Below are 26,866 nucleotides of genomic sequence, written 5' to 3'. Positions count from 1 at the left end.
GAGGGTTAAGCTCACGGGTTAAGGGTTAGTTGTTGGAAAAAAGGCGAACACCACACAACATTCTACGGGCTGACAAACAAATTAGCAAAATCATTGTGCAATCTGTAAATGTCAGACCGTGGTGTGCAATGTGCTATATTCAGATTACATTTTTTTAATTATAGTATTAGTTTGAACTGTAAAAGGGCTCTTACTACAGCCTTTATGGCCTTTGTATAAATAATTATTGTGAGCATACATACTTTATTCAATGGAAAGCGGCCGCAAAACTCATCTGCAAATCCCACTGCATTTCATATATTATATTTTCAATTAAAAAGTATATGTATATGTTATATTGTGGAACCACTGTATTCCCCAGATTGAAATCCGAGTTCCTCTTGAATTCACGCTCACTTTCACAGCAATGGAGAAGTAGAGCAGTAGCAACCCCCTTTGGTGGTCATTGTTTATCGAGAGGGGCTTCTTCCAGTGGCAACAACCCCTCGACGAGGTCCTCGAATTAAAACCCAAGCCCGGAGAAACATTCATCCATATCGAGACGGGCGGCAATAAATTTATAAGTTCTGCTAATGTGCGTTAATGGCTTGTAGTGTTCGGAACAAAAAAAAAAAACACCAGGGATATGGACACAGAACAGAAAAAAAATGCAAGAATGTACGGTCGTGTGCCTACTTAGCATATTTCCCCCCACATCCCTCCTTTCGTTATTTAATTTTTTCGTTTGTATGATTAGAGGTTATTATGCTAATTTGTTGCTCTGCCCACCCTTTTCCCATCCCATTTCCAACTCCAATGCCAAAATTCGCCTAGTTTTGGCTGTGAATTCGGACGTTATGCTGTAATTAGCAATACTGTTATGTCTCGGACCTTGTCGATGCTTAATTTATGCAAAATTACTCCGACCGTTGGAGGCGGTTGAACAGAAAAACAGAAGCGGAGTAAAAAAACAAATGCACAATAAAAAGACGGCGAAAACATGAAGGGGGGAAAAACCTCCTCGTGTTCTGTTTCCTTTTTACAACTCCTCTTGTTTTGTTTTTTGTTTTGCTGTTTTTCTATTCAGCACTTTGAGGTTACGCCGGTCTATATTTGAACAATGTGCTAAATGAGTCGAATGTTTGTGTAACACCCCAAAAGAAAAGGGGAAGGGGATTTAATGTGACACATAATGACTCCCGTAATTTAGCGAGCAGGGAATATTAAACTATGGGCTTGGCATTAATAATATATAGACATATATATACGATGAACTAGCAGAAAGTTATTGAAAGGTCTCCAAAGTTGCCTACAAATTTGATGAAATTAACAATGATTTAACTTGATCTGATCCTATAGACTAAGCATATTAGTTCATAAGTGTGTTGCATATTTATAAATTGAACAATTTCCCATCTGGTTTCTTTCAGGTATGTATCAAAATTCAAGAGCGACTTCGTGGGTCATCCCAAAATGGTTAAGTACACACAGAATGGGCCAACGAAGCCAACCGCACATCATATATGCATGAGCATATAGTTTAGATATACATATATATTCCGGCAAAAGTTTGCGTTAGTTAACTGAAAAAGTATTACGCAGTCTAGTTCCCAACTATGGGCCAAAAGCCCACGAAAACTTTAAATATAGCCACAATTTTTTGGCCAGTAGAGGCAAAACTTTCCGCAGGCTTCATAAATGCTAGTCTGTGTGTGTGCGGGTGTGTGAGTGTGTGTGCGGTGAGCTCTGCTTCTCGCCGTTTTCTTTCCCCCACTTTACCACCTAGTTATGACCTCCACCTCTGGATTTTCGCCTCAGTTTTCCCGCTGTGGCAAATTTTCAGGCTAGCCTACCTAGCTACGAGATATTTTTGTGCTGAGTTTACATTATCAATGAACGGCTTTTGCGCTTTTGTGCGGCTTGGTCGTCTAAGTAGCCCATTCCCCACTCCTGCCGCCCCCTCGCCACCCAACAAAAAATACAAAAAAAAATACAGAGGGCGGTGGGCAGGCGTGGCAGTTGCGGTTTTGGGCGTGACGGCAACTATGAAATAAAGGCACTAACGACTAACGCTCCAAAGTAAGTAATCTGCACAAACACACACATTCCCCCCCACACACACACACAGACACACACACACACACACAGACACACACACACACACACACACACGGACAGACTGAAAAGCAGAGAGATGTATGCATAGATACGCGCTTACATGGCATCCAAACCCGATCCCCTCGCCCCCCAGCCACCCACTCGCCATACATTTTCCACCCAGCAGCCGTGTGTCGTGTTGTTTGTAGCCCGCCAACCGAAATTTGTTGGGCAATTTCCAAGCCAACAAATCTCTGCAATGCCGGTGCAGGCAGCCCAACCAGCTAACTCACACCAGCAAAAAAAAAATATGCCTTTGGAGCTTCGTTTGGAGCAGCCGAGAACTGCACTATCCAGATTTTGAAGCCGCCGAAAGCCTGCAAGTTCCCCAACTTTCCTTAAAGTTGGGATCATAGGTATTCCTGCTTGGTATTAGCTAATCTAGCTGAACTTGCAGCCAAAACTGTTGCCTGTATTTACCGAAAAGATGGAAACCTAGTGCGATCTTGACGTTGGGAGCCGCCCGAGCCACCGATACACTATTAACCAACTTCCGCATCGTATGAAATGGAAGTTGAACCTGAAAACCACCTGGCTGCATTTTTAGAGGGACTCCAAATGAGGTGGCTCGTTTCGGTGGGCGGTTGCTTGTGGGTTGCTCCTGGACACACATGCAGCTTGTAACTTGCACATGCACAACGCCGGCTGCTGATGCTGCTTGCTAACAAGGCTCGGACCTTAATGGCGGTTGGTTGGGGGTGGTAGGTGGTAGGTGGTGAAGGGGGCTGGCAGCACCACCCACTGCAGTGGAACAGGCCGGCATACACAAACTGTCGCCAAAAACAATTTCGTTGAGATTTAAGTTCTGTTCAACAATTTCCGCTTTGGCTTTGCCCCTTTTGCGATTTTTGCTGGCGCAAAAAATAAAAGAAATATATACGTATAGCAGAGAAGAAAATAGTGGGGAAAAGAGGGTGTGGGTTGGAAAACCACCAGCCACCCAGCACTCCGAGGCTGCACAACAAAAACCACATTCATAGATAATGTGCAGCTTGGGCTTGTGGTTATTTTGTATGCCCCGTCGGTCTGCCAGTTGCCAGGGACTTGCCACTCCCATTTCCTATTTTCCCGCCCACTATATATATGTATATATAGATATCTGGCTTACCTTTTTTTTTTTGAATTTTTTGTTGCATCAGAGGGGCAGAAAGAAGAAGTGCTCATCCAATTTTCGTTGTCGTCGAGGAAATTTTTGGTGTGCGATGCTCTCTGCAGAAATTGCATTTTTCTCTGGGCCCGCTGACAATATCGCGATGTCCTCGCTTTTCCTTTTGTCCTGGCCAACACTCATACACACAGCAGCACACACACACACCCACCCACACAGAGTGAGATAGATGGAAAAGGGAAGCGAAACTGACAACGGATTCGGATTCGGATGAGCAGGAGAGGATGGGCAGGAGGACTGGGATTGGGATTGGGATTGCGATTGGGATTCCGATGAGGATGGGCTTGGATTTGGACCGCCGCAAAGTTACCCGCCAGTCAAGCGCTCGGCCACAAACTTTTGGGCACGATTTTCGGTTAGCGAAACACAACCATTTCCTATTTTTTCGCAAGCTTTTTTCTGCTTTTTGTTTCGTCCGTCAGTCAGCGTTAAAATGTGCTGACTGTACTGCTCTTCTGCTCGCTGCCTTTTTGGCTGGCTTTGTCATTATCAGTGGGGCTTTTTCGGGAAGCCGTCTAAAAGGGGACAAATCCGGCACTAAACTGCTGCAATTTTGGCCATTTTTTGCTTTTTGGCTGCAGTTTAAGTTGCAAGCGATTGGGCTTAATGCTCAAACTAAAGTATTTTTAGCCATAGTTAAACGCTCTCAATGCTGTAGGCATATGCTCGAAACAGCCGCATGTAATAATCCCTTGTTGCTTTGCGGCTAAGTTCACAGCCTTGAAGTCACTTGACTTCTTTTTCCAATCATTTCGCTGAATCTCTCGGGTCAAAAGTTCACGGATAGATCAATGTCGCTGTCAGTCAGTCAGTCAGGCAGTCAGGCAGCCAGTCATTCAAATGGCCTGCTCTGCTCCCTCTTTGCCAGCCAAACAAATCAAAGTAAATTAGAAGTTGGAGACACCAAACAAGTAAGGAAAGAGACGGCTGGATGGCCGTAGAAAGAGACGGTGGCAGTTAAGTGCAATACACTTCGCATTGATTGCGCACTTGATTACGATAAATGAAACGTCAACAAGCGGGAGGGAGCGAGAAGGAGCGAGTGGGAGCGAGACCAAGGATATGGGGTCCTTGGGGAGGGCATCCTGTGCAGCCTGCACGTATTGTTCCCGCTGTCCTTGTCCTCCTCACACTGATTTCTTTTGTCTACGCTTGAGACACTGGGAAAATCAAATCCCCATGAGTTAACAATTCTATAATATATTTAGAAATAATATTCGTCCGATAAATCTATTCTTGATTTACTATTGCAAACGAAGTCCTCGATTTACTTGGTTTTTATTCCCATATTTGGCAAGCATTTTCGCTCAGTGCCCTGATGACTTTGCTGCGACTTTCCCTGCGACCTTCCTCTCAGCTGCGTCAGCGTTTCTCATCTCTTGTCTCGACGGCGGCCGAAAAATCACAGAGGCCATGCCGGAAAATCAGGCTGGTGTCCCCTCTCCGGCTGCTCCATTTCTCCACCTTTCCCCCGGATTTTCCCCCCTATGTGCCACGGATCTAGGGCCTTTTCTCAAGGCGCCGGAGCAAATGTTGACATGCTGGCAGCAAGCCGTGACTGGACTTTGGACTTTTGGACATGGACATGGACATGGACACGGACACGGACATGGACATGGATCCGTATCCGGACACTCGGTTACACGGTCCTAGGAGACGGTAAATGGGTTGGGGCATGGAAATGGGTGACGGAGAATGGGGATTGGGGAATGGGCGAATCCGTATCCACTCACGTCGCTGGGCCGTCTGTTTGTCATTTAGCCGCTTGGCCACTTAAGGCAACAATGTCACCTACCCAAGAACAGTAGACGAAGAAGAAACCAGCCAACAAGCCACCCCCAAAGGGGTATTCCATCCCCCTGCTGTCGTCCTCGTCCTGGAAAATCCTTGAGTGAGTGAACAACAGCCCCCCAATTCCGCACTGCCCTTTTGAGTTTTGGAGCGAGGCCCCTTTCATGTGTGTGCTCCGCCACTCTAGAGGATTCATTCATGTTGAAATGCGCAAATTTGTTATCAACGCTTTATGCCATTATGTTCCGTGTTGGTCGGAGATTTTCCCCTAACCATTTTCCACCACCAACCCACCACTTCCCACTGCCCCCTTTGTTTCTGGCCTTTGTGGCCGAATAACATTTTGGCAACGCTTTGCTCGTTTGTGTTTTTTTTTTATGTACTAAGAGTATCTTAAAGCTTAAGGAGTTCCAGCTAAGAAGAGCCCAGTGTCTGGGTTAACCCAACAACCCCTGAACTTTCCGCTTTTAACTGCCTTTGGGATGGTGATTTCCCTTTGTGGCTCATTGACTCATTAGATGTGGATAAATTTGGAAATTTAGAAAGAAATCTGACATCATTTTACGTGACAGGTGTTTTAAATTTAACAAGATCTTTAATGTTAATTGCCAACTGCCGAGTAAAATGTTCGACATCGACTACGAATAATAGGGAAATATAGTTCGAATGTAGAGGCAAAATGGGTGACAAGGGTTCTTATATATGGGCAGTTCACTATAGCCACATTAATTAGAATTATCTCAAGTGTGCCACTGACTGCTGTGGGGCATAAATGTTTCAGCAGCATTTTATGCAAATGAGTTGCATCCTCACACACACAAGCACACACACACTCGCCTCCAGGAACTCGCAAATATTTTAGTTCTCGAAAGTCCCAAAGTTCTGGGTGAAAAAATATAACTATGAAATGCCCATCCCAAAACCCACAAGCAACGCAAACAACAACGGCGGCATTTTATTGAATATAAAGTTTTTGGGGCCACCCCAAAAAGGCAAGGCCGCAGTGTATTATAAATTAATAAGCGCTCAAACACGCGCACACTCACACACACACACATTGGAGTTTTGGCATAAATAATAAAGTTAAATACGCTTACACGACGCCTTTTTGGTGGAGCAGGAGCCGAAACTTCAACTTTGCAACTGCAAATGCCGAATTTATCCTGCGAGTTCTCAATTGTTTTGTACTTTCGGAGATCCTTTGGGTAACATTTTGGGCTATTTGAGCCATTGGATGAGCGGCAAAGTTGCCAGAGAACTTCCGCTTCGCGAAAATGCCAAATACTTGAAATATTTAATGGAAACCGAAAAGGACTTTAGTTTAGGGGCCTATGTAAGCCTTAAAAGGACTGCAGTCCGAATAAAATCGGATGATGCATCGGTGTACTTTTCAACGTTAAATTGCTGACACATCGATAAACACATGAACTTTACATGGGTTGATTTTGGAAGATCCTACAGCACCCCATACCAATTTATCAACATTTTCGATTAGCTTACCACGAAACTCCATTCCGGCGGAGATTTGTCACAAGAACCGCAATCCATTGGAGCAACTCTATCAAAATTCCGAGAATTGTCAGCGCTTCGCATTGCCCGGCATTATTTTGATTAAGTAGCCCGGGCCAAATCGATATATCAACGCGTTTGCACGCGACATCCAACATTCAACATCCAACGTTCCCCAATTTCAGTTTCAGTATTCGGTGTTTTCGGTTTTCGGGCTCCCCCAGAATGTTTCCATCCATACGAAGCTGCAAACCTCACTTCCATTGCGGATGTATAGTACTACATACAAAGCCAAAACCCGAATACGACAATGACAAACGCAGGCGACAGCTACGCACTTGTGCATTTGTATCTGTATCTGTATCTGTATCTGTATCTGTGGCCGTGTATCCGCACTTGTGTGTGTATTTTGTATCTGTATCTTTGCTTGATTTATAACCGAGCGAGGAGAACATAACCGCGCACTTTAATATGAATCATTTGACATATTTCGGATGTTGTCTTTGTTTTTAACCGTCTCACATTTTTGATTTATCGCTCCCTGCGTTTTGCCCCCTTCATTATTGTTTCCTGGCTTCATTAAGGAGAAGGGGGAAAGGAGAACCGGGGCATAAAGGAAAGGAAAGCGGAGGCGACAAAAATTAGTGACAAAATTTATTGCATGTGTGTTATCGTCGTATTCAAAGGTGACTGACTGGCTGCATTCAAATTGTTTGCTCTTACTGAGTCAGAAAATTGAATCCCTTACTCAAGATACCAAAAAACGTAGGCATTTCAGGGAGAGAACGTGAATTAAGAGGTTTCTTTTAAGTGGCACTCGGAATTTGGGTACCAATTAGCACTCAGGATTATAAAAAAAAACCCTACCTCCCAGATGTATTTTAATCATCATTTTTCGTTGAAAATCCCTGAAACATAGACTAGCTTCAGCTAAATACTCGAATTTTGTCAAGGCAACTCTGTAAATTGTAGCATGCATCATTTAATGCGCGGGTTTTGTGTGTATAATGTAGGATTTAAATATTTCCTTGGAAATCCAGTAATTTAAAACGGATCCCTCCATCAATTGGTAAATTGCGTCTGCTAAACCAAGTTGTCATCGCTTTTGGGTTCGCATTTTTTATCATTTCGCATATCGGAGTGAAACAAAACAAATTTGCATACGCTAAGGAGGCAAAAACGAAAAGAAAATACCCGAAAAGGCCAAGAGAAACGAAAGAAATTGACTGCCAGGCGGAAAGTTAATGCAACTAATGACAAAAACACCGTCACCTGAAGGGGGGTTGGACTTTTTCGAGGGAATGGGGATTGAATTGAGTGGAAATCCAAGGACTGTGCACCGATTCGGGCACTTTGGCACTTGATTCATTCAGTGACACTCACTCAATTTCTTGCTGATAAACAAATTGAATGCGGATTCCGAGAAACTTGTACCCACACCTCCGCAAGAAATAAAAAAGGGAGAGATGGGAGGGTAGATTCTGCCCCTGGGGGCACACATACAAATGGAAGTGAAATAAAAGTTGAAAGGGAATAAATAACGAAAAGCGCATTGATTTATTTTAGCCAGTTTGTTGTTAACATTTTAACGATTTTGTCCTGGCATTTTAGCTCGTTTCTGGCTCATCCCTACCAACCTGCCCGCCTGACTCCTTTTCGGATTCACGTTGTTGTCTCCAGTGTCTGTCGCTTAGCCAAATTGCTGAACATTAGTCACCGATTGACAAGGCAAAGACTGAGGCCCAGAAAACCCGAATTGAAGTTGGGCCAAGAAGGGTCCCGAACATCTAGCTCATAGCTTTTCATTTCTACCTGCACTGCACCTACGCTGAAAAAAAATTGGGTTTAAGGAAAATATTGAGAATTAGAAGCCAAATATTATGTACTTCAAAACAACAGCAAGCATTTTTTAATCTATGACAACAATTTTCCTACAGTGGAACCCCACCCTATTTATAATATACAAATCAACTAATTTCCAACTTGCCGATGTTATAATGAAATAAAAAAATAGGAAATGAAAGGCGGTGGAATAGAAATCGGAAGCAGAATGGTGAGCAGGTGACTTGAAATAGAATTGGAGGCAGTGAAATATTTTTTCGGCTTCTGTCCCATTCCTCAGACATTTGTCACTGTCGCCTGTCGTTGTCGCTTGGCCAGGTTACCGGCACTTTGGCTAATGAAACGCCATCGAACCGATGGATCGTAGGCCGTATAAAAAGCATTTGGGGGCTACCTGAATTGCCACTGCACTTAAAACGAACCAAAAGTAGTCGAATTTAAATCAGAATCAGAACTATGCGTGGCATAAAAAAGTGATAAGGGCAACAGAGCCTTGAAACATTTGCTGGCTTTTAATTATGCATTCCTATGTGCGGTGATTCATGGACGAATCTTTTTCCAACCTTCTATTTAGTCATCAGGTCATTCGAATACTAATAAACCAACTTGTTTAGAAGTGTTATTTTGAATGTTCTTCCCATTGCTCTCAAGGGCTAGCTAGCTGGCTAATATTTCACATCACTTTGTGTCACATCGAACAAAGGCAACTCTGTGAGCCGCAGCTATCTTTGTGCGCAGCAACTGCAATGCGGGTGACAACCCTGCCGTAGATTAGGTTTTTGCTCACTTTTTGGCCAGCTTTTTAGTCTCTTTCGGCGCTTGGTTGTCTGCTTTGTGGCGCACTGGCGATGGCGTCTTCTTTTGTTCGCCTGACAAGCGTTCGTTTTGGGCCACCCCCCTATTCGTACACCTATGGTTTTCGGAACCCCACCTTTTGGGATGAGCATGTCTCCACCCGTTTGGAATAGTTGGCCATTGGCAATGTGTGTGAAATGAGTGTGCGACACTTGGCGATTGCCCGTGTTTGCATTCTACAATGGACCCAAAACAAGCAGAGTTGCCACCCCTCGGTTTAGTCGTCTCCCTTCTCGCACTTTCCACCATCAGAAACTCTCTCTACCATCTCGCACATTTGCCCCAAATGGGGAGGAAGGGGACAAAAACGTTGGAAATGCCTGACGAAAAATTTCAAACACGTTTCAATAAAATTCAATTTGTAGCACATTTCAACGCTTTCCGCTTTCTCCTTTCCACCTAACCACGCCCCCACTCACATATGCATGAATTTCCTTTTGCACTTTGGGTACACAAAACCCCCGTCGGTTTTTTTTTTTTTTTTTTTTTTTTGATTTTGGAACCCATCTCCAAACCATTTTGGCACTTTGCTTTTGAGCTATGGAAAATGAACGACAACAAGGCGCAGCTTGTTGTTCCTGTGAGTGTATGTGTGTGAGGGGGGTTCCAAAGGGGATCCAAACCACCCCTTAAACCCCTCCGTAAATTTCGCGATATTTTCGATTTCGCGTTTACTTTGCCTCCTTTTGCGGGACTCAAACCAAGCTCAAGGATATTTTTCATACATGTCGCACGCACGCATACCCCATTTTCCGGCCCCATTTCCCCGCCTCCTAACCACCCACTTTTCGGCACCCAAACTCATGTGTGGCATCCATTTCCCTCTGCCAACAAAATGCAAATGCAAACAGCATACGAATTAGTAAAACGGAAACAGGCGTTTGTGTTTTGTAATATTTGGCCCAAAACAACACACACACTCGCAAACACACACACACACACTTGCCCAGGAACAGGAACAGCACACTCATACAGGTAAACAGAAAGGAAAAGGATATGAAAGAAAATAGGAACGCACTCTCACTCACACTTTTCACCTCGGTTCACCTCGGAAGGCCACCTCTGGCTTTCACCACACCTCTCTTTCCACGGCCTTCGTGCCCTCTCTTTCTCGCTCTGTTTGCTGTCATCGGCTTCATTTTGATATTTTTGCTTAAATTCCCAACTGGCACGTTTTGTAAGCCAACCAAATAAATCCCCCTCCCTCTGCACAGAAAGAAAAGTGTCGGCTAATCAATAAGCTATCGAAAATAATACGCATAGTAATCCTGCGCAAAAATAAGCTAACCCCTATGCATCATTTTTTACATACTCAAAAATGCAGTCCAAATTCTCTGAATAATATTTCATAGTTAATTGGCACTTCCCTTCAGTCACATTTAAAGTAACATTTCTTTTTTTTGCCGTGCAGCTCTTCCTCGTGCTCCTTCTTTGACTTTTTCTATTAGATTCGCAGCGATGCGTAAGGTTTAATAAGCAGCGCGTGATATTCATTATCCACAAAGGCACAGGCCAACAGAAAAAAAAAATTAAATTAGGAGGTGTGGCATGGAGGAAAGATGTATTACGCTCGGCTCGTGTGGAGTTTGCAATAATGCGAAATGAATACACACAGGCGTAGAGGCAGAACTGGGGAGTCGGGGAGGGGGCTAGAAATACCCATCCATCAGGACACTGGACCCTCCGCGCCACGCTTCTAACAAAATAAATAAAGTACGAGCGGGAAAATCAAGTGAAATCAATTTAATACACTTTTCATCTGGGACTGAAACTCGGCTGGGGTGGCAACTCTGCCGGCAGATGAACAGGAAGGAAAGAGAGAAAAAAACAAATGGGAAGAGGTGGTGGTGGGCACCCTGATTCATCTGTGATTCACCATATTCTTCAGAGCGGCTTCTTTGCCTGTGGCCTAATTTATTACATTTTAATGACTTTTTCATGCACACGCCAAGTCAGAGGATATACATACATCCGAGAATATACATGTATATGTAGTATATAGTGTACGAGTATAAGGGTGTCTTCGTGATGAGCAAGGCGCATAAATCGCATCTTGATATCGCATTGATATGCAAGCTAGCACCGCTCAGGATGGGCCACATAATTAGAAATTAAAAGGAGCCGGGACAACAAGAAGGACACTCCTGCGATAAGGATCGTGACAAATACGTATGGGATATGAAGGCGCTGGAAAAACTCAAGGAAGGAAACTCAAGCAGGGGAGGGGTAAACACCTTGTGACAGTCCATTATGTCAGAAGTCCATTGATAAGTCCATGTGATATACGAGTATTGTATGATATCTAATGCATCTTGGTATGCCACGTACACTTCTGGGCTCTTGTTTTTTGAATACGTCTCCTTTAGTTTTTTGCTGCGGCTCCATCAAATTAGATTCAATTCCGCCAGACTGTCTATGACTTCCTGCCTTGGGAAACCGGAATGCAGCAGCACATTGCAGCACTCCTGCTCATCTTGCATCTGCTTGCATCTGGATGGATGTGAGATGGGAATGCTGTGAATGATGTGAATGCTGTGTTGCGGCCACATCAGCAACTGTTAATGGCTACGACAATTTGCATTTTCGGCAATCAAATAATGTTTGCCATCGCCTGCAGTTGGCGTCGTCATCATTGCTTGCCCCACCGGCGCCACCACCGCATTACAATGCTGCAAAAAGTGGGTGGCGGTGGGCTGGGTTGGGCGTAAGGTGGGAATGGGAGAACGGGAATGGTGATGGTGGTGGTGGTGCAAACGTTGACAGGCTAATTACACATGCCAGTCACAAGTCACTGAGTGCGCCGGCAGTTCGGGAAGTGGTTATTTGGCTATTTGTCATGCGGCCATGTCGATGGAGTGTCGATGGAGGTTGCGTCATAAGTGCCCAAGGTGTAGTTTCCCGATTGGTGGTGCAGGGTTAAATATCTTGTGGCATGTATCAGGTATTGTAATGCTGAAGTTTTCCATCTCACATATATGACAATAAATGACATAACATATGTAGATGCAAAAGTATCTGCAAGACCATTTTTACCATTTCCCTATTAAATACATTCAAGTTAGGGCAGATAGCAGAGTATAGCTACAGTTTTTCTCCGTGTATTCCTGTGTGTGCAGCGCGCTCAACCTGTAATTATCGCCCCGAAAGTCTTTCGACTTAATTATGGGCCGCGATCCCGGCAACTGTTGCACCCTCATCATACTTCACATAACGACAGCTGGGCGACCAACTCAAAGATACAAAAAAAAAAAAAAAATATAATATGACGCAAAACCGGAACCCTCCAAGCCAACATATCATCAGCCCAATCTGGAATCTGAAAACACCGAATCGAAAACCCTATAACTAAGACACTAATCTCATTATGGCACTTCAAATGGATGCCAGTCAGCCGTTCGTCAAACCGACGATGATGATGATGATGAGGGGATGCATATTTGGGCTTTGCAGCACTTTTGGGGGAGTTCTTTTGAAATCCGAGGTAGGTCAGATATTATCTGCTCAAAATCAACGCTAGTGCCCTCTGGGGATTCGATTTTCAAGTCTACAGAAAACTGAGATTTGCAGTGGCAAAATAAATGATATAACCGACATATATTCAGTTCAGTCAGCGCCCTAACGATTTCCCAAAAGTTCTAATTTTTGCGCAGCATTTAGATTGACACTTGCCACTCGTCGTAAAACTTTGTTGCACTTGCCGATTTCTCTACGTTCTCCTTTTCTGGCTGATGGCATTCTCATCGATCTCTTATCGCCTTGCCAAAAAACTTTTCCCACACCTCGAGATAATGCTTAACCCTATTAGGCCACGCCCACTTCCTCTGAATGTCTGTTTTAATTGCTCCCGTTGAGTGGCCCGCCCCCTTTCCCGCCGCCCCCTCTTTTCTCGCCCGATTTTTGTTGGTTTTGTGCAATTTGCATGCGATGTGTCGATGGGAAATGCCAAGAAGTTGCCAAGTGGAAATGTTTGCCGAACACTTTGAGTGCGGTTTTTCTGTGGGCTGAGGGGTGGGTGGTGGGTGGTGAGGGGGGAGTGTAGTGGATGGCTGGTGAATGGTGATGCAGAATGGCAGTTCAATGGGAAATTCTACTCGTATTTCCCACTCTCCCGCATCTCCCGTTTTTCTGGTTTCTGGGCCAGGATAAACATGTTAATTTCAAGAAATGCAAAAATTCTATAATCCGATTTAATGTTTTATTCATTCTGTCTGGAAAGGAGACGACGACACGCACACACATCCCAGTTGAGCAATTAGAATTTTAAATTTCGCCTGCCTAGACATCGGCAGATTGAAGCTTACTTTTTGATAAATATGCAAAGACACTGAGAAAAAGGAACGGATTTCTCAAACCAAGTACCACACAGAAGGGTAAAACAAAATTAGTTAAATATACAAATACTTACTGACATGTTTCTAGAATAATTTGAATTAAAAGCTTGTATACAACTGAAACCTTGGAGACCTTGGAGCGGGCATTTAAAGCGTTTCGTTTTTGTGTTTTATGTGGGCAAAAATAGAAAATATAACGGTGTATGTATATGTCCCACTGCCAATATATATTTATCGACATCGACGCACATTAACCTACTTTTGGGCGCCATTTTCCCCCAGCTTCTGCTTCTGCTCCGGCTTCCTTTCTCTTTTTTTCAGTTCTTTGCTCGTCTTTTGCTAATGTGGCTCCTCATCCTTGTTAGATATTCAAATTTGTCGAAAGACATGGCCGTGGAGGGGGATTTCCGTGGCTGGGAAGGGGGGTGTGACAGCTGCAAGGGGGGTCAGCATCTGATTATGCGTTGACACCAATTTGATTTTGGGGAGAGATTGTGGGATTGTACTTCAACTTGCTTTTAGTGTGTTCGAGGAAACTTTTTAGGTTTCGCCTTTTTACTTGGCTGAATTACGTAAATTCCAGTATAGGCTACAGTATTTAAAATATATCAGTTGAAAGTTTCGTTTATGTAAAGACCATTGTTAGAGTTATACGTTTTTTAGCCGTATTTATATGCTGCAATGCTGTGTGCTTACATCATCCATTAATATTTAGCTATTTACTAAACATAAACTCCAAACGAAAGGATGTGAAAAGCCTATGTTTAGACGGGGCTCGCTTCTCGTCCTGGTCAAATATTATTTTGAATCTTGTATCTGAGCACAGAGGGCCACCCAAACCCAAACCCAAACCCAACCCAATTTTCTGGTTTCCTTGGATAAGGTTTCCGGGGTTCGTGGCTACTAGGTTCTGTGCTGGTTGTCCGTGGGTTCGTGGGTTCCTCGGTTTTATTTACTTTTAATTTACTTTTAATTATAAATTCATGCTTTCCTTGGCTGGGATTAAGCTTTAAATGCAAAGGCGGTAAACAGAGAGTCTTGGCCACCCGCTTTTCTCGCAGGACTTTCTCCTGAAAACACCCAACTTCCAGTTCCCAACGCGCTGCCGCCTGTTTGCCTTGGCATTTCTCAAATGAGAAATGAAAAAAGCAAAAGGAGATGGTGGCGGCGTTGAAAAGCGAAGGAAATTGTTTGGGGATGCGTCATAAAATTTGTATTTGGGCCATATGATTTATGCCCCTCCAGTTGGCCTGTTCCCGGATATTTATACAGGCTCATCATTCGCTTCAGTGGGCGACCACTTGCTCCCAGATTCCGAATTCCGAACTCCAAATACCGAATACCAACTTCCAGTTCCCAGTTCCCAGATCCTGGAGCCCAGGTCCCAGGTCTCAGGTCCTCGGTCCTCCTCCCAGTTGGAATTAATTTCAAGTTTCGCTTTCAGTTCGCTCTGTTGTTTGTGGCTTTTGTTTATTTATAGCGTTTCCCTTCGCCTTTGCCAACTAATTTAGATGATTGTGGACAGAGGGCCGCCCACTTTTCCATCTGGCCTCTCTATTAGTTTGGGCGCAACATTTTCCTGGCTTGTTAATTTTCACTTCCGTTTGTCTGTATATATTTGAGGCTTCCAATTGACAAGATCTGTGGATCATAGTTTAATAAAGCTGGAAAATGTGTTGTTCTCTATGTTGCATTTCAACAGTTTTATCTGATTGAAAAATTTCCCTGCCTTGGCAGATTTTTATCTTTAAGGCCTGATTTTGTGTCCCTATTTTGCGGTTTCTCAGCGGCCCCTTTTACTTTTTGTTTTTCTTACATTTTTTCCTGCCTTTTGGTTTTCCATCTATCATCATCCCCATTTATACGCGCAAATATTTGCGCTTTACTGCGGATTTTCCTCCTTACCACCCCACTCCCCCGCGCCCTTTGTTTTGCCATTTTCCCATTTTTTTTTTTTTTTTTGTGGCCCTTTGTATGGATTTCCATTCAGTGCGAATGCCGCGCAACGCAACGCAACGAGCCGAAATGAAAATGTTTAAATGAAAGATTGATTGGATTTTGATGAATTTGGGCTACACACTGATACTCACATGTACACATGTACATCCTGACTTATGCTGATATGTGTGCCGCCCACACACACACACATTTTCCTTCTTTTTTGATGCTCCTCGGCTCGTTTTTGTTGCTCATTGATAAGCGACCCGCCGGAAAAGGCCGCAAAAAGAAGAAAATTGCACATACAAAAATTACATTGAGATTAAAGTAATTCAGGTTGAACAAAAAATGCTGTAAAAAGCGTAGAAACAAACAACAATATTACATCGCAACGAATTGAGTTTGCGAAATGTGTTAATTCGGCAAGCGATACTGAACTTTGGCTACGCCTATTTTCACTGAAATAAAGCATTTATTTTATAGAGTCCGAAATAAAATGACACATTTTGATTTAACAGAACGATTATCATTTATTTTAGCTAATTTACTTATCGCTTTAAAGGAATCATTCGATTGTTTTTATCGGACTGTAATCCCCAGAAATGGAAAACCAGCTAATGCAAAAAATCAAAAGCCCAATAAAGTTACCAGTCGTTAGCAGACAATGAGAATTTTCGATGGATTAATGGTCTACGGCGGATGTATTTATTGGCTAATGCATTGCTCATATTTCCGTTGCCCCGTTTTTTTCTTTTTTGTTATTCTCGACCATCAAGTGGACAATGTCCTGCGAGCTATGTGCTTGCGTGTGTGTGTGTGTTTGCACGAGTGTGTGTGTGTGGGTGCCTGGGGCGTCATTAGGTTCATATGTCATCCCATAGATGCGAAGCGCACACGGAACTAATGAATTTTTCATAAATCCCATCCACCGTTCGCCATCATCAAGGGTTGAATGGCCCTGTCGATGGGGTGGCTTTTCCTTTTCGGGGAAATGGGAAAGCCAACCCATCCCACCACCACCCGCTATAACGCTGGCAATGTTCGTTGGTCTGCGCTTGACACAAAAACCAGATTAAAAGATTATGTTGCAAATTAACTTGAGGGCGGTCACTGGACCCCAGAAGATCATCAGCGTTATGAAATGGCAGAAAATGAATATGGTTACGAAGGCAGTTCCCGATTATTTAATTGCATGTTGCTCGTCGCGATAAAAGGTTCTCTTACTCGATATGAGCTCACATCCTAAAATAACTTGTGACTTGTGACCATTTGAATGTCTCTTAAGGGAAATCTCTTGACGCGTCCCTCTTTTTTATTATTGGCGTCACAGGACCTTCGATAATTGATGGACCGGAAATAAAAAGCGTTCTGTTGGCAATCTAAAAATATGACCACGCCCATTGATTTGATTATTAGCCAGATGGGCGAGCATATTACTTTGCTTTATGGTCAAAATGAGGGGGTGTTTGCCGTACTGCAAAATATCGGGGATGCTGCCTGCTATTTTGCTGTTTTTCAGTTCGGCTTTCCCATTTTGCTGCTGGTGGTGACTTTCCGCTGCACTTGCAGCTGCAGGAATCTAATTCAATTTATGCCATTTCAAATCGCAATTCAGGCACAGCATCAGCATCTATATATACTTGTATATATACATATATATTTTATTGAAAAGGGGGAGGAGGCGGCCACGTGCTTGCCGGCCGATGACCCGCTGCGTTTTTCGATTTCCCGAATTTGTGTCCTGCGTTTTTTCCGCCACTCTTCCTTGGGCAATATCCGTTATTAGCTCGATTGATTTTATTGCCACACTTCTGGCAAATATTAAAAATCTTTCGCCTGCCCAGCAGGTGGGCGGCTGGAGAAGCTCAACTGAATTCCAGCCGCTTTTCCCAAGGTTTTCCTTTTGTTTTCCTTTCCTTTCCTTTCCTTTGGTGCCTTTCCGCCGGCGTGGAGTGTGTTTGCCTTGGAGCGCCGCGTCGGCGACATCGCTGCATAATCCTTTGGCAAACACCCTCGTTACCTACGTATCCTTTTTGCACAGGCTCAAGCTGCCGTCGTCACTCGACAAACACAATTAATAAGCGCTTGGAAAAATGTTTGAGGCGCTTATCGCGCGGCGCTTTTCACCCGCTTCTCCCCTTGCCAATTCCATTTCTCATTTTTCCCACTTTTCCAGCCGATTTTCTCTCACTAGTCGAGCCGAGTTGACAGACAAAATGCAGAACCGGCAAAAGGGAAAATAGGGGAAATTGGAAAAGTCGACTGGAGAATGCCCTCGGTTGAAGGAGGAAATTGCATAGGAGTTCGTGCGGCAGGGAACTTTAATTTAGTTTGTTTTTAACTACCTTTCGCTTAAAGTACAACAAAATGTACACATGATATCTTTCAATGGGTTAGTGTGTTTATGTGGAAAGGCCAGTTGATAGGATTGTAGGTGACATTTAACATTTAGCCAACATACACATAATTTATTGTGCGCAGGGCTCAGCTTTTTCTAAAATATTCACAAAAAGTACGAAACTTTAATGGATTATTTATTCCCTAGCTAAACTGCACGAAACCGCCAACTCTAATTAAAATCATTCAATTTATTCTGACAGGGTATAAACAAGTGACAGTGTGTGTGTGTGTGTCTGTGGGTTGTGTAAATAATTAATCTAGAAGTGACAGCAATTAAAGGCGCTTTTCAAACTTGCCAAAACTGTAAATATTTAATAAGGGCCCGTAAACAGCGAAAATGATGGGTGGGTTGAAGCTTGGACGGTTGGGTGGCTGGGTGGTTGGGTGGTTGGGTGGTTGGGTGGTGCCGCCTTTGTCAAACAAAGCGGCGTGCGGCATTTGCTGATAATGACGTCGTGGAAAATTCCCTCCCCCTCCCCCACCCCTTCTTTTTTTGCTTTGCTGGTGTGCCATCGCGAAATTATCAACTCAACGGCTGCAAAAAAGAAAACAGACACACACCCACACACACACACACACAGGGGAGAAGGACCAAGCGGTCTGCGCGACCCTTAATAATATTAATTCCGCCGTCATAACAAAAATTTAGCATGGCAACTCATGGGCAGACCAGAAAAAAAGAATCAAAAGGATGAACCAGAGCGCAGTGGAAAAAATTCTTTGATCATTGGCCGTCGCCGCCCCCAACCCCCCTACGCCCACGCCCACGCCCATGGCCACGCCCCCTGGCGACTGGCTGCTCCCTCGGGGTGTTATTAGTCGCCCGACTTCACCCACGGGGCCAGTGGAGGGTTAAGGCCGGGGTTTTCGTTTTACTTTTCACTTTTTTTCTGCTTATTTTTTTTTTTTTTGTATTTTTGTATTTTGCAGAATCATCTGCCATGAGAGCGCGTAACTGATATATATTCCCACTCGACGGTGGCAGAAGAGAAGGGCAACACACCCCACTTAGTTGCCATTTTTAGATCATTTACCTTGCGGCTTAGTCGCGAACTTGCAATTCGTTGAGGGTCTTAAGTGGGCGAAAAATGTGGCAATAAAATGGGGGGAAGATGCACGAGATTTTGCCAGCGGGGACTCATGAGATTGTTAATTAAATATTGGCCGAGATTTTCCCCTAAAAAATAGAGAGAAATATGTTAATATGGAAAATAATATTAATATTCTTTAACTATATATTATTAATATTGCTATGTAATATTAGACATTGAAAGTTGATCATAAAATCGCATTTAAGGCGTGTCCATACAAAGTAATAATTTTTAATAAATAATCTTAGTGATTGATCTCTTGCGGAGAAAAATCCCAGCGCATGTTTCACTTTTCGTTGCGATTTCTATGTAATAATTTTCGTGTGCCCCCCTTAATATTGCGTGCATTGGAGCATGGAAAATTTGAGGGGCATTTTGCCCCCCCAAACACTGCTCAAAAGAAAAGGGGATAGCAGAAAATGGAAATAAATCGTGTATAAAAAATTGTTCAAGGGGTTGCATTTTCGCTTGACGGCAGCAGCAGCGTTGGCAAAATTCTATACCACCCCCCTCCATCCCGCTTGGGCCGCATTTTCCAACCCTCTCGGGTGATTTTCCTACGCCCCTGTATCTCCAACGCGTTGGATATCCTTTTGCTCCTTTATTCGCTTGTTGCTCTTACGCTCGATAAAAATTGCTCATACGCGTGGCTGTATGTGTGGGTGTGTGTGTGTGTATTTTCCCCTGTGGGCGTGATTACCTGCCCCCTGCCGCCCACCACCCATCGATGCCTGCGACGTCCTTCGCGTCCTGCGAAGAGCGGCAAAAGAAAATTTAATAAAAGCGCAAATTAATTTTGCGTCCAACCCTCGTTTTTCCTCCTATTTTCTTCGTCTGCTGTAGTTAGATACAAGTTTTGTTGTTGTTTGTGTTGTGTTTTCCGTAAAAGTTTTTCTCTTTCTTTCGCACGTTCGCCTTTTTTCGCCGGCTTTTTCTTTTATTTTTGACCAAGAGTTTGAGTTTGGCGCTGGCGCTTAATTTATGGTCTCTGGGGCGCTGTCTACAGATTTATGCATAATTTGTAAATGAAAGTCAGAAACTAATTAAATTGATTTGGCCCCCTGCCACCCACCACACCGCCGCAAAATATTCCCCCCAAAACTTTCTTTGTCTGCTCCATCGTTGCGATTTTCCCTTTGTTTTTCATCTCGCCGCCTTTTGTCTCAGACAGGAAGAAAGGAAAATTATGCTCAAAGGAAAAGCGGTTGAGGCTAGAAACAAAAAAAATGTTTTTTGGCAACATTTAAAAGTTAGGCGGGATTTGTTTTAAGTAGAGAAAGTTATGTTTCCATCAAACTAGATAGATAAATGCCAAAAACAGGTGGTAAAAGGTAACACAACTGAATAATTTTTAATGAAAAATAATATTCTTTGGAAGTTTTAGTTGAACTTTATTTGTATTTCTATTTGCATTTGCATTTTCATATTCTTATAATTTGCTTGCCCATTTTTCTGTGGACCCTCGGCTTGGTTTTCCTTTTTATCCCTCCCTCGAACTTCAACAAATCGAATCCATTATTTCCAACAATTATTTGACACTTTGCGCTGGAAAAATCTGTGTTTTTCCCTTGGCAAATTCTAGCTATTTTCGCATGCGTGACAGAACAATGCAATTGCTCTGATTTGGTTGCAGTGGCAGATGATAATGTTGCACGTAGCCTTTTGCCACAGTTTGTTGTTCACCTATTTCTCCCCGCTCTCCGTCTCTTTCACTAGCAGTAGGGCTCTCTCTTTTTCGCTGATGCTGTCCCTTTTTATTGTGTGTTATTATTGATTTCGCGCTTCATTTTTCTAGCACGTTTTCAGCGCTTCACACACAGCGTGTAATTTCGTTGCGATTTTTCTTGGGTGCCGCCACTTGCTATCTCGTTCTGTTCCTCTAATGCCCTCTCTTTCGCCTCTTCAATATTCTGTGTGGCACTGTGTGTGTGTGTTTGTGAAATTTGGCGAAAATCACGTTTTTGGTGGGCGTTTTTGTTAGTTTTCGCTTTGTGCAGCACGAATCTGATGACGGGGCAGCCAAGGGTTAAAGGGGCAGCGTTAACCCAACAATGCCAGAGAAACTAAATTCATAGTTTTGTTCCACTTCCACTCTATAAATGTATGTATGTGTGTGCTTGTGCTTGTGCGCCTGTGTGTGTGGGTGGCCCATTGAAAACTTTGCACAAAATGTTCAATAGCCTCGAGGCTCGATCGTTTTTGTAGGGGAAAATCAACAAAAATGGACGAAAAGTCGAATAACGGGAATAAAAATCGGGGAAAAAAAAGCTTGGGAAAAGCCAGGAAAATTTATTTGACCACTTCCGTTGAGGGGAAATTTTCCATTTAATGTTGACAATTTTAAGACAACAATTTCATATATACTTTATACAAGCATTTTTCCTTTAAAATGAAAACAAATAACTGTTTGCCGCACTTCTGACTTTGAAAGTTTCTTTTAGTGCTACTGATACTGTTTTTAAAATTCGCAATGTATTAATATAATACCATTAATATCAGATTTCGAGTTTATGACGACTGCATAAAGTATTCCTTCAATACATTCTCAAATGCTGGCCACAACTGCATTTATTTATGTTTTTTTGCTCAGTTTGTCCCATTGGATTATGTCCCTTTCACGCAAACTATCGCCATCTCTCAGTTGTTTTCCCCATGGACAGTGCAAAAACAGTATTTATTATCACAAAGCGGAATAAACAGAAACCAAATTTAATAAAAGCAAAACTTTTTCTGCAGCTGCTTCTGCTGCTGTTGTTGATTGCAAATGAAATGAATATTATTTGATTGAATAACAAGTGCGTCGGGCAAAAAATAATTGCTAGCAATCTTTGTTATGCGTTGCTTTTAAATCCAAATTAAATTAAACAATCAAGCACACGCGCTCACACACACACACATATATATATATACAAACATTCGCATACATTCAGCAACGAACTGCTATTTTGAGTTACAAAATGCGCTGCACTTAAAAGTATGCAACATTTTTTGTGCGCTCTTATTGCACCACTCCATATTGCGTGTGCACAACTTTCGTCGAGTGTCATGGTAGTGGTGGTGGCAAGGGGAGGAGGGTGGGGGCAGGGAATTGGAGAAAAGTGGGACGAAAGTGGGTGGGGCTGCTGCTGTGGCTGGTCAACGGCAATAATAATGGCAACAATATACACACGAAGTGGAAAAGCGGAATGGGCACACACAAACTGCTGCCAAATGTATGCACAGGAAGCATTTGTAATGCCCCGCCAGCAGCGCGACCAAGTTCGCTCCCTTCTCGGCCATGCCCCCCTCATTTTCCCACCGCTTTCCCGACTTTCCCCCAGCTGTGCTTCCGCTGCTCTGTCGCCTGCTGGTCAAGGAATTCACTTGAGTTGGGCACCACGAACATGACATTACTCCGACTAGTCGGTTTCGGTTGCAAATTATAACATTTTCGCTTAAAACCATTATATAAAAATAGGTTTGTTAATCGTTTTAGCGTAAATCATTTGCAATAATTTGTTCACCATTAAAACCTTTGCTATCTTATAATTTAGATACATATGTATCTTTAAGCCGGACTTTTGTTTCTCACTACACATTTTCGTAGATCCTATTTTCTGACCTTTGGCCGTATTTTTTGTAGTACCCTTAAATGTTGCTATAAACATTTCCCACTGGGAAATTTCCCATGCCAATTATATAACCCAAACATTCGAGGGTATCAGACTTAGTAGGAACAAAACGTTGCGTGTGTGCGAGAGTGTGAGGGAGTCCGCAGGCCCGCTTGCCAGACTGTTTATGGTTTTTGGCTACAACTTAATTTAAATTGTTTAATTCTATTATTGTTGCTAATAAATCACAGGCACAGCTTGTGCTGCTCGTTGGCTGGCTTAGTATTTGCTAAGCTGTCCCGAAACTCACACAGATACACACACGCAAATGCACACGCAAATACACACACACGCACACACAGAGAGAGGCACATTTGTCTTGTGCCTGCTGGTGTAAGCGGCTTTCTGTTCCTGTCTCTTTTCCGGCAGGCGCAGCCATCTCTTTCACTCCGGCGACCCCAGGGTGCCATTCATTGTTCTGTTTTGCATTCGTGCCGTCCCTTTCCCGCTATAAATTACACTGATCTAGTAACTTTTGTGGCCAAAACTCGTAAATTTGCAGCTTGATTTTTGATTTCTTTTTTTTGTCATCGTTTTCTAAAATTTTGAATATGAAATATCATACAAAACTTTGGGGACTATTTATAAGGCCGTCTCACTCGCCGGAGTTGAAATTTCAATTCAAAAAGTAAAAAAAGATAAAACACAAATAAGCGAAGCCCGCACGCAAGAACCGCCTGTCAAATACAGGCCAAATCGCAGCGAACGGGGGCGGGGGGCGTGGCACACACTTGACCAGCCGGCGACCGCTTGACATGGCCATAAATAACAAAGCCAAAATGGCGACCAAAACGGAGAGCCGCAGCCAAAAAAAAAAAAAAAAACGAAAAAAAACTGAAATGAAGTGAATCCGAAAAAAGCAAAGCGGGCCAAACCAAAGGCAAAACGCAGAGATACGAATAGGGCCAAATGTGATATGTCAAATACACGCAACAGCAAGTGACGATGAGCTCGGTATAATGTCAATGGAGTTGCTTGGAAATAATCGTGGGTCAGCGATAAGGTCCTCGAAACGGGTTAGAACGTGGCTGGTTTAGCTGCTGAAAGCACTTGACAAGTCAAAATGTTCAAGTATTCAAAACATTAGAAATAGCAAGATATATAACTCATTAGTAGAAGAGCATTTCATAGACACTTGAATACCTAAACAAGATGTTCCAATTACAGGCCTTGTGGTTGAAGTCCAAAGACGGCTATAATTGACTATGTCTTGTTGGGAAAACAAAAGAAGAGCAAAGAATAACCTCTTAGGAAATCAAAATATTTGTCAAATAACAATACATTTCGGCCTGAGGCCATTTTTCCGCAAGACAACATTTTATGCCTTTAAGGTATTTGCTTGGCCAACAATGTGGCATTTATTAACCCAATACATATACATGTAAATAAATGTACGAGATATCGAAGATATTAAAAGTATGGAGAACGAAGAGAAAGAAATTTAAATCTGCTGAAGGAAATTAGTGCAAAGTGCCTTTATCTTTGCCAGTATGTGTAAATCTATCGCTTGGTGCACAAAAATGCGTTTCTGCTTTGACGGCTGCAAAAAGATGTAATTTCTGTTGCATACTTGCGGGCGGCTCCTGAAAATGGCAGCCACACACACGCACACACAGGCACGCACACACACACACGCACGTTTACAGGAATTTACAACAATGGCGGCAGTTATCGAGAAATGGCAGCAGCGACTGCATTTCCGCTTAATGTTGAGCGATAATAAAACACAAACAGCAACAAAAATCGCGCGACTGCCGGTCGGGGATAATGAAACTCGTCCTGTTTTTGTTGTAATTTGTATTTTTACATTGGTTGGTTGGTCTTTTTTTTTGTTTTTCGTGCAACCCATTCGCCATTCTCCATTCGCCATTCGCCATTCGCCATTGCAGCTCTCCATTCACAATTCGCCATACAATGGCCGACGCGCACACATGCATTGATTTATGTTTTTTAATTTAAAATTTCCGCATCACTTAACCGTTAAAAATAATAATAACAATAACAGCGGGCCGCGGCAACAACAATAAGCCATTGTCCACGAGGATGCGATTTAAATATTGTAACATTGCCAAACGCGAAGAAAGAAGCAGCGAAAGGCCAATGTGGAGCGAAACTTTTGCACATGTTTTAATTTCCGCATTACAAGCCAAAGTGCACTGGGCGAAACAAATAGCGCCCAGGAATGCATTTACCATAAAAATATTATAATAATAAATCTGCTGGTGGAAAATGGGTATTAATTTAGTTGTACGACATTTTAATGGCACTGACACGGATTACGGGAAAGTTTATCCCTTTTCACATAAACTGAGTTAGATTTAAGGATATATAATGAACGTTCGTTCACATGTATTCAAGTGCAATGCACCATGCTGCTGAAGTGCATTCCGAAAATTGAGAGCCAGTGGATAACCCAGTTTCCCCGCATTTTCTCCTCGTTGCAGACTGGGTGGCCACCCACAACAGATGCCGCAGAGTATGTCAACTGGCAGCAACACAATCGGCCACGGCGGCATCGATCGCGGCGGCGTTGGACTGCCGATGGGCGCTGGCACAATGCCCGGCGGCGTGGGCGGCGGACCGGGGGGCGTGGCCGGGGGAGGACCCCAGGTGGGCGTCGGTCCGCCCGGGAGCGGCAACGGTGGCAATTGCCAGATAAGCGGCTCACAGCCGCTGGTCATGCCCGGATTCCCGTTGCGTAATTCCCACTCAGCGCATGCACCGCACTATTCGCCATATTCGCCATCCAGGTAAGTTGACATCCATATGTGGTAGTACCATGGTATTGGTAGTGCTAGCCCTCCCCGTAAATACGGTGTATATCTGGACTTTTCGCCCCGGGGGTCACAGTGAACACTCTTCGAGTGAATGAGCGCTAAATTGAGTGAGAAGCGGTGCTGCCGTGGTTATGACTTTCCAGCCAACTGGTTTTATTCATGAGAAGGCGGCTCAAGGACTTCGCCTAGCTATCGAGGATGTGCTGCACATTTAAGGGCATTTTCCACATTTGCTTTGTAACTCTTTTGCTTCTTAAATTGTTGTAAAGTAGTTGAATATATAAATCGAAGTTACCGCTGACATTTCCGCCATTTTAGTTGAGTGGACTTGTCATTTTCTCCATCCAAATTGACAACACAAGAAATTCGTTTTAAGTTTTGGAATATCTAAATACAACAATGGGCATTTTCGGAACCCTTCACATGGTCCACAAGGTGTACAGTACCCAGTGGCGACGTGAGACATCGGATACTCCAGATTCCAAAGTTTGTGGTTGCTTTTCGAAATCGCATCGCCGACACGAATGCCAGTTCTTAGCATTCGATTCCGATTCTGAGGACTCGGAATCCAATTCCGGTCGCGGCGATTTCGATGACAGGACCAAGAAATTCGTGAAAAGAAATCTGAAGTCCTTGGTGTCCATAGGCCATTCGAAGGAACTGTGCCATCTTGTCAGATTTTGGTGGCCATTGAATGTCTGCAATGAAATGGGGCAGAGAATTCGTCAGATTGTCACTCGGCGGAAATCCAAGTACTCTGTCCCCCAGAATCCAGCACATTTCAAGGATAATTTGGATATGCTCAGATTTTCTGTTTGATGCAACAGATTTTGGTTTTAAAGCTGCTGTAAATCATGGTAATTTGGCATTAACCGTGAAAATATATCATTTTAGATAAATACTGCAACCATTTTTGAATACGCAATAATCCTTAAAACAAGGAACTACTCAGTCTGCTAATTTGTGCTCCTTTTAAATATCTTGCATCGTGTTGTTGTTTTCTTGTAAGATACTTACAATCCTAAAGACTTGCCTAGTTAGTATTTCAAAGCGGTGCAGAAACTTTTTTGTGCAGCTCACAGTTTCCTAGTTAGTGCCTAACTCCATAGGGAATTTTCCCCGAGGAGATTTCCACTCTTTTCCCTGTTGCTTTTTATTTTTCCCCTTCACCGAGTTGAATCACCTTTGAAGGCCTGGCTCTCGGACACTTTTGAGTCTAACCCAATTCTGGGCAAACTTTCGAAAGTTGCCAACTCAAGAATTGTTAATTCTCTTTAAGCTGGGACCTCCTCCCCCCTGGCCAGCACTGTCCCCTCATCATTTCGCCCATATTTCCCCATTGAAATTTCGTAACTCCCTCCGTCAGCGTTTCGTTCAA

General features: G+C 43.3%; 2 protein-coding genes across 2 annotated transcripts in view; both read left to right on the top strand.

Annotated features, from left to right (window-relative positions):
• Window positions 1-26,866, top strand: part of LOC6551267 (teneurin-a) — a 126,834-nt gene that overhangs the window by 43,488 nt on the left and 56,480 nt on the right. The window lies entirely within an intron of this gene.
• LOC113564538 lies at window positions 25,807-26,386 on the top strand. Its single transcript, XM_026982280.1, has one exon. The coding sequence runs from the start codon at window positions 25,888-25,890 to the stop codon at window positions 26,305-26,307; it is 420 nt and encodes a 139-aa protein (XP_026838081.1). The 5' UTR covers window positions 25,807-25,887; the 3' UTR covers window positions 26,308-26,386.

Source organism: Drosophila erecta, unplaced genomic scaffold (genome assembly GCF_003286155.1).
Source record: "Drosophila erecta strain 14021-0224.00,06,07 unplaced genomic scaffold, DereRS2 tig00000126-arrow-pilon, whole genome shotgun sequence".
NCBI classification, from domain to species: domain Eukaryota; kingdom Metazoa; phylum Arthropoda; class Insecta; order Diptera; family Drosophilidae; genus Drosophila; species Drosophila erecta.
The sequence above is the reverse complement of the archived record's forward strand: the minus strand, read 5'-3'. Positions and strand labels throughout refer to the sequence as shown.

Bases quoted from the DNA above. Each gene is read 5' to 3' on its own strand.
- LOC113564538 (XM_026982280.1), top strand. From the start codon at position 25,888: ATGGGCATTTTCGGAACCCTTCACATGGTCCACAAGGTGTACAGTACC.